This window comes from Penaeus chinensis, chromosome 1 (assembly GCF_019202785.1).
Source record: "Penaeus chinensis breed Huanghai No. 1 chromosome 1, ASM1920278v2, whole genome shotgun sequence".
Classification (NCBI taxonomy): domain Eukaryota; kingdom Metazoa; phylum Arthropoda; class Malacostraca; order Decapoda; family Penaeidae; genus Penaeus; species Penaeus chinensis.
The window spans coordinates 2,358,773-2,368,000 of NC_061819.1; the positions used below are offsets into that span (position 1 = coordinate 2,358,773).

Sequence of the window (9,228 nt, forward strand, 5' to 3'; positions counted from 1 at the left end):
GGAATGCTAATATTATTGTGGAATAAATGGATATCATGAAAGTCCACCCTTTCAAGCAGGTGAAAATGAATCTAAACAGTTATATCATTGTTATGATAACAATCATCATGACTGAGCCCTTGTGGAGCCACCAGTGTTCATTAAAATTTACAAAATAATTACAGTGGACATTATATCTGCAGCCAAAGGGTTGAATGGAATTGTGGATGCGTGCCTTTATGTATGAGAGAATAACCATTTTAAAAAAATATTTGCTTGATATTGAATAGATTTATGTATAAGTGCCTCTTAGAAAGACCTATCAATTTCCTGGAATAGGTTTATTCATATTGAGGTAAGTTGCAGAAGGTATTGTTTATAGCTCTCTCATCAAGAGAGGCTTATAAGAAATTTCTTTATGAAGTTTATTTAGTCCTAACACTTGAGGATAACAACAAATTTGAGAAGATGTGGTATTAGTCTGCAGTTGAGATTTCACTGTGTATGTTGATAAGGTTTTTGGACAGCTATCAGGTCTGTGGTAGAATTTATTGTGGTAGGATGATAGCTGTTGTAATTTTCTAACACTCCTCTGTTCGAAGTAATACAAGTTTGCCCTAAAATGTTGTTAATTCTTTCTTTGCAACATTCATGGAACAGTACAGCGCATGGTCAGGTGCCCGAAATACAGCCTCTTTGATGTGGACAGACTTCTGGGAACTCTCAATGGTATTGTTGCAGGAGTGCAACCCCTTTTAGACTTTTTTGTTACTGGTGCAGTCAGTGTCCTTCTTCATTTATGTGTTGTACCTTGGTTGCTGTGTCACGTATTGTAGATAATGCATCTTCTTCATTATGTAATTATTTTTATACATTATAGATAAGACTGTAAGGGCTGTATTTGTATTGCAACATCAGTCATAAATGTTCCATAAACTCCTAGAAAATATGATTTACTCTTCATTTATTTATTGATATATATATTTTGTAACGATTCAGAAAGAGCATGTTTAAGATAGATTAAAATGCTATTGTATAAGCTAGAATGTATGATTTATGATTGAAAAAGAGAGAGAAAAAAATGCACAAAAATATCCTGTTACTTCTGTTGACTGCAGGTTAAAACTCTATGCACGAGACAGTTTTATGTTTACTTGCCTTACTGTACTGCATTTGATTTTCATGTTCCTTCAGTGATTGTGTGAAAACCTCTATGTGCTATGAATGGAAATATGAAAATGCAAAACCACTTTTCACTTTTCACATACACATTTGTGATGGATGTCCACATGCACAGCAATAGTTATGTAAGAATACTTTGGAGTTTTTTATATTGTTAACTTGTGTGTATATACATATATATATATATTATATATATATATATATATATATATATATATATATATGTATATATATATATATATATATATATATGTATATATATATATATTGATGATAGTATTGCAATTCTTTATTATTATTATTATTATTATTATTATTATTATTATTATTATTATTATTATTATTATTATTATTACTGTTATTATTACTATTTTTTATGGTCATTATTGTTGTTATTGTTATTATTGATATTATAATCAAAAATATAATTATGATGATGACTATTTTTTTCAAAAGTTATGTTTACAAATAGATACATCATTATTGTTTTTATAGACATGCTGTAATGACTAAAGTAGGACCCCAGATTTAGTGTTCTTTTGACCAACATGTGCCTTACCTTTTGCACCCTCACACACTGTCTGACCTTCGTTTTATTTAAGGCAGTATGTAGTTACTTATGGATTCCCCTCTCCCCCCCTTCCCCCCCCATCTTAATGCTGTAGAAAGGAGTTATAATCTTCATATTTAATACTCTGATTGTAAGAGTCAAAAGTAGGATTGAAAGGGATGGCTTGTGCATTTTCACAGGCAGGCTTTTGTTTGCTCTCGCTCCACGTGGCATCGCGTTTAGCAGTTTCCTTTTCCAGTGGGTTTTTTTAAACGGCTTGTGAGAGTAGCCAGGGGTGAGGCCCAACTGCACTGTGATCGTCATTAGTGTCTGTAATAGTAGCAGTATCACTGTCTTATTTTGTCCTTACCTTTATGATTATTTACCATATGTGCTACATGACGGAAATTACAGTAGTGTGTGTTTCTCTGTAGTCTTCTGGCGGTATTTGTAGTGGTGTCATTATTATTGACACCACTACAAGGAATTGTTATGATAATGATGATAAGAGTAATAATGATAATTTATTATTATTGTTGGTATTATTATTATTATTATTGTTATTGTTATTACTAATTCTATAATTGTTACTATTATTGTTACTGATATTATTACTGTTATTATTTTTATCATTATTTTTATCATTATTACTATCATTATTATTATTATTATTATTATTATTATTGTTATTGATATTATTATTATCATTATTATTATTATTATTGCTGTTGTTATTGTTAGTGATAGTTATTATTATTCTCATTATTTGTATTGTTAATATTATTATTATTGTTATTGCCATTATTTAGATTATTCCTAATTGTTATAATAATCATTGTTGCCAATGTCAGTTTGGGTTATTGATAGAAATTTAACACATTCCCTATAGAAGGAGAACCCCCCCCCCCCCCCCACCAACATTGAAATTTCAAAACTTTAACATGCATTTTATATGTCTTATTTTACTCCCTAATTTCCAAGGAGCCACATGAGAAGCTAAAAAACATGACTCACAAGATATCAAGGCTGCTTTGAGAAAATCTTTGTCACTTGCGATCAGAAATCCCAGGTCAGCAACCCACGTTTCAGTGAAAAATTGTGTCTGGAATAATATTAATTTACAGAAAGAAGATTTATTAACAGTATCATTCATTGGCCAAAAAAAGATTATACAGGAAAGTAAATGATTTTGTTGTATGGAAGTAAAATTTTGTGAAATGTATAATTTTTCATGATTAAAAAGTAAATTAATTTTTTACATTTTGTTATGTATGAAATATATTTTTTCAATAATAGTGATATAATAATGAAAAAGACAATTAAATATTTTATTACATATTTACTATAGAAATGAGATAGATGCATAGTGAAAGGAATACCAGTATATTCTTTGTTTTTCAATAGTGTTCTTTATAATCTTACACAATTCTTTATTAATAATAAAAAGTCTTACATAATTACACTCATGTGCTCAAATATTGCTAATTTTAAACTATATATTTCCCCATTTTTGGCCACGATTGACCCACTAAGCGATAGAACTGATGACCCCACAGTACACCAGTGGCCCCTCCTTGGCGAATGTGTTATTATTATCATTATTGCTATTGTTATCTTTTTTTAATATTGATAGGATTGTTACAATTGTTATATTTGTCTTTCTCATCATTATTGTCTGTACTTTATTTTTTTTTATCATTATTGTTGTTACTGTTGTTATTGATATTGTTATTATTGCTGTTGTTGTAATTATTATTATTGATATAATATTAATGATAAGTTATATGTATTTCCTTTTTTTTTTATTAATGTTGTTGTTTGTGATTTTGTTGATTTTTGTTATTGTTATTGATGATGTTTTTGCTGTTATTGCATTTCCTTCAGTTGGCATCAGCAGTGTTATCACTGTACCATATTTAACAGGAATAGTGCAAATATCAGCCATTGTGGTTCTTATGAATGTAAATGACGTGTTTGTTTAAAAAGAGATAGGATGCTTATCATGGCATTGCCTTCAGTCTTTCACAGCCGTATCAGATGTTTTTTTTTTGTGATGCTAGATAATTGGGTGTTTAGTGAAAATGTAATTATTACTTCTCAAGACACAATATATATAATATATATAATATATATGATATATATGATATATATAATATATATGATATATATAATATATATGATATATATAATATATATAATATATATAATATATATATGATATAAAGATATATTATGTAGAATATTCACTCTTAAATATATTTATTTAGCAATTTGTTTAATAGGCAACTTTGCAAAAGGCAGATATTTAGTGACTCTTTATATTATTAAATTATTGTACACTTTTTCCAGTATGTAGTTTTAGACAATTCACTTTCTGTGTGTGAGGAGAGAGCACAGGGTTTAGACGAGGTTAACTGTTATACATAGATAGTCATATTATGCAGTTTTGTTATATGATCATGTTGTTGTTGAAAATAGATAGTCTTGACAACCTTTCCACATCACACCAGGTCAGCAAAGCCACCAAGATCGCCCAAACATGCGAAGAAATGGCCAAGGTAATCAGCAGTGTAGCTTAAATCACATGTATAAAGAAAAAAAACAAAAAAACATAGAACCTGGCCACCTGTCTTTAGGCAAGAATACCAGACAAAGTTGGGGAAACAAAAAGATAGAAAAAAAAAGTACAAAGAGAAAAAAAATTGTATTGGATGCATATTTTTGGACTAAAAAAAAAGTATTGGTCGTTATTATATATATTTATGATGTGTTCTTGCTTGAAGTACCAATGCATATGCACACACATTTTTTTTGTAGGCTGTTGTAACCATACTGTATGCAGTACAAGGCATACAGGTTGCTAAACTTGATTCTAGTCATGTCTAAGATCTTTCTTTGCCGTGACCATTGAAAAGTTGTAAACAATAATGCCTGATCAGCTTTATAATCTGGTTAATTTTTTTGATTTCTGATTCAGAAATTGGTTATTTGGTTGTTTCTATCTTATTGTATCACTGTCCATCTGTTGATATGAAGAACAAGATGTGTATTTGTGTGTGTGTGTGTGTGTGTATGTATGTGTGTACATATATATACATATAAGTATATGTATATATACTTACATGTATCAAGACATAAACATAGACATAGACAGCATACATTCATTCATTCATTCATTCATTCATTCATTCATTCATTCATATTTACATATACATTTATGATTTATATATACATATATATATATATATATATATATATATATCATAAGCAAAGTTATGGTTTACTTATTTGTTATTGTCTTTGTGTGTATATACTGTACATGCATGCTTATCATTTGTAAAATGAATATGGATTTAATCATTTTATTAGCAGAATATAAAACCATTAAGTGATTTCATTTACAGAATGTAATTGATGTTGTTTTCCTAAATACATAGTGTTGCTTTCTTATACTAACATGTTCTTGATACATTTATATATCCACAGAGAGCCCTGGCACCTTTCATGACCTCTTCAGTAAGGAACAGTGGAACAGCAACCGAGGCAACTTTCGAAACGAGGCCCTACAAATTGCACAAACTGGAGACGCCTCCAAACAACACCACGTCATGCACTCGGGACGAAGCCCTTACTTATTATACTCAGATGCAGATGATCAGGAGGATGGAGAGTGCGGCTAGTAACCTCTACAAGGAAAAGGTAATCTCTTTCTCTTTCACTCTCTCTTTCACTTTCACTTTCACTCTCTGTCTTTCTCTTTTCCTCTGTCTTTCTCTTTTTTTCTCCATGTCTTTCTCTTTTCCTCTCTCTCTCCCCCTCTCTCTCTCTCTCTCTCTCTCTCTCTCTCTCTCTCTCTTTCTCTCTTTCTTTTGTCATTCTTCTTTGTATTTCCACTCTTTCTCAATCTCAGTGGCCATTAGAATGGATCTGTAAGTGTTTTGTCCACTTCATCAAAACTGAATTGTCTCTTATTTTATACTTTCCACAGGCTATTCGGGGATTTTGCCATTTGTACAGTGGCCAAGAGGCTATTTGCGTTGGTATCAAGGGAGCTCTGAGGTCACAAGATTCGGTTATCACTGCCTACCGAGACCATGGATGGGCGTACGTCATGGGCTGCACCGTGACAAGTTCGTAATTTTTAACATTTTGTTAGATTTCGTGTGTGTTCCTGGAGTTGAGATAGAAACTGGAATTATTCATTTATTCTTAAATAAAAATGCAGATTATACTCCTAATCATACTGTATAAGAAAGAGGAAGACGAAGGTTGTGGGAACCCAGAAAATGCATGGAAGTCTGTATTTAGATTACTGTTCTCATTAAAGGTAATGTTGTTAACTATATTCAACTATATTTAGGCCTGGAACTTGTCTTTTTGGGAACTGGCACTAAAAGATGAGGTTGTTTTGGGATTTCTGGCAGATATTGTAATAAATAAAATTCCCTTATGGTTTCCTGTAAGAAATTTGTTCTCCTCTTTTGGTGCTGGAAGATTCATGTAAAGAAATATTTACATGTTATGTCTATTGATACAAAACAAAATGTTTTTGGCTTGGTTTATAGGGAAGTATTTTTCATTATTAATTTTGGTCTAGGCACTGGATTTTAGATTTCTGAATGAGAAGTTACCGTCAGATGAATTTGTAGATACTTTCAAACATTAGATGTTGTTTTTTAAACCAACTTGTTTTTAAGGTGTATATTTACTATCTACTAACAACAGCATATACTTTCAAGGCATCATGGCAGAATTGACGGGAAGGACACAAGGAATGGCCAGAGGCAAAGGAGGCTCTATGCATATGTATGCCAAGAACTTCTATGGTGGTAATGGTATTGTAGGTGCCCAGGTACCCGTAGGTGCCGGCGTCGCCCTCGCTAACAAGTACTTGGAGAACAATGGTATCAATGTTAGTCTTTATGGTGATGGAGCTGCCAATCAGGTACGTCTTTGGCATTAGTCTTTGGAAATGATGGCTTATTTTCATATTTCTTATAGCAGGTTGTTATATTTTTTTTCTCTCTCTCTTAAATAGTTGATAGTGCATATGAGTTCTTGTCTTTATTGTTATTATTATTATTATTATTATTATTATTATTATTATTATTATTATTAATAAAAACTTCCTTCTCCTATCCCACAGGGCCAGCTTTTTGAAGCATATAACATCGCCAAGCTGATGAATTTGCCAGCTGTATTTATTTGTGAGAATAATGGTTACGGCATGGGTACTAGTGTTGACCGAGCCTCGGCCTCGACCAACTACTACACTCGTGGAGACTACGTCCCTGGAATATGGGTAGGTTTCTGAAGTTGGACAAGAAGTTTCCGATATGAATATACTATGAAAGTGAATTTTCAGAATCATTAAAATTACTTATTTGGGGAAACCATCTGCTTCCTTCCCCCCCCCCCCCCCACCCCCCACCCCATGTTTAGCTAAGTTTATTGCATTTGAGATGTTACATCTTCTTCATCCTGTGACTTTCATCTGCTTCCTCTGAAAGAATCAAAAAAAGTAAAACAGGATTTCAAAAAACTATTTCAACATTTTGTTACTGATCTGCCTGACACTAAGCAAATGGAATGTTACGAAATTATAAGACAGGTTCCTTGAAGTTCTTTCAGAAACCAGTTACATTTGACTTGAAATGTCTGCATATTTTGCAGTTTAATATTTAGGTAAGATTTCCTTGCAGACCACAGAATAAAACATATATCGTTTCTGTATCACTTCACACAGTTTTAGACCTTTTAGAAGATGATACAAGATTGGGATATAAGCCATACACTAAGGATTCTACTTTTTTGAATTATAGATTGATGGTATGGACGTACTGAGTGTAAAGGAGGCCATCAGTTACTGCATTGAGCACTGTACCTCTGGAAAGGGACCTTTAGTACTGGAGGTAGCAACCTACCGCTACCACGGTCACTCTATGTCTGACCCTGGTACATCTTATCGTACACGTGATGAAATCCAGGAAGTCCGTCAGACCAGAGACCCAATCATGCTTTTTAAGGAACGCATTCTCTCTGCAGATTTGGTTACAGCTGAGGAGCTTAAGGTATGTATAAAGAAGGATTGTTGTAAAAGAATATGAGAATTTTAAGTATAAATGTTTCACAACAGAGTCTATTATTTGCATGAATCCTGCTGGCTAACCATATCAGTATAGGATTACCCAAGTGTGTGGTCATAGTGGAGATTGTAATGTTAATTTCATAATACAGGATTTGCCATGTTATTTCCACTGTCTTGCAGAAAATCGATGGTGAAGTGCGCAAGGAAGTTGATGAGGCCGTCAAGATTGCAAAGACAGACAAGGAAATCGCAGTTCAGGAGTTGGCTGCTGATGTTTATTCTAACCCTCTGGAGACTACCATTCGTGGCACTACTCCTTATGATCCATACACACACCAGCGCCTCAGCAAAATCATTAACCCACATTGATTAGACACAGTGTCCAGTGTTTCTTGCTTTAGAAAACTGTATAGACAGCAGGTTGTTCCTTTAAGTAATTCTGTGTGTGACATGTAATTTCCATCATGTGTAGCCTTTCAAATGTATTTTTGGCACAATGTCCTAGAATGTTATCATTTGCAATTGAAAGATGAAATTTTATTTGAACTGTCATGCTGTTGATTAATGTAATTTCTCAAGTTACCTTGTTTTTCTTTCTTTTTTTTTCTTTTTCTCTGTTTTTATGTGCTCAGCCTTTTTTTTTTTCTTTTCTTTTTTCTATACTTTCTGTAGCAAAACTAGTTAATCAAATTGTTATTTAATATTAGGAAATCATTTTAGGCAAACATTCTGTGTCCACTGGAACCGTCAGCAACCATATGTTCAGATTAGGTAGTTTTCATTGAGAAAAAATATATATTGCTGAATAAGGATGTAAATATAATTTTAAGACCGTTCTGTATAATATGAATATATAAAACACGGTATTTCATTTAACCGCTCCATCCTCCTACTCGTATGAAATAACGAGCTGTGTTACTTCACTCACTTAAATTGCTTTTATGGCTGTTTAACATCAGTAAAGTCAGCTTATTTGAAAGGCAAAGGCAAAAGGTCTGGTTCTGAAAATGCCTTAAATAGAGCAAAATTGGAAGAGTTATCTTTTATTAATTGCAGTTGAATTGTGCATTTGTCACTCCTCTAACTTTAAACCTGGAATGACAGACTTACACACATTTCAGATTCAATTTAAGTATACAGGGATTTCATTTTATTGAGATTGGTAGAGAACTCCAGTTGAAACCCTTCAAATAATTTATGAATTTTAATGGTCATAATTTCACAAGGGGTCATTATGGTACAGTGGTAACATGAATGAGGACCAGTAGGGTATAACAGTCGGCTACAGGTCAAATTTAGAAAGGGTATCTACTTAAGGCTAGGTACGAATCAGCCATTCAGACATTTCTTGATAAGCAGACACATTCCCGATCCTAATGAAGAAGGGAGTTTGTGATGTAAAGCTGATCATTAGATTATCTTTATCTCA

At 32.5% G+C, this 9,228-nt stretch overlaps 1 protein-coding gene across 1 annotated transcript in view; it reads left to right on the forward strand.

The window, feature by feature from the left end:
- Window positions 1-8,658, forward strand: part of LOC125047811 (probable pyruvate dehydrogenase E1 component subunit alpha, mitochondrial) — a 10,384-nt gene extending 1,726 nt beyond the window's left edge. Inside the window, exons 2-7 of the mRNA XM_047646342.1 lie at window positions 5,198-5,410; window positions 5,700-5,841; window positions 6,451-6,656; window positions 6,858-7,013; window positions 7,534-7,782; window positions 7,980-8,658. Coding sequence (XP_047502298.1) covers window positions 5,198-5,410; window positions 5,700-5,841; window positions 6,451-6,656; window positions 6,858-7,013; window positions 7,534-7,782; window positions 7,980-8,168 — 1,155 coding nt within the window. The 3' untranslated portion in view covers window positions 8,169-8,658. The remainder of the gene's footprint in view (window positions 1-5,197; window positions 5,411-5,699; window positions 5,842-6,450; window positions 6,657-6,857; window positions 7,014-7,533; window positions 7,783-7,979) is intronic.
- Window positions 8,659-9,228: the final 570 nt, after the last annotated feature.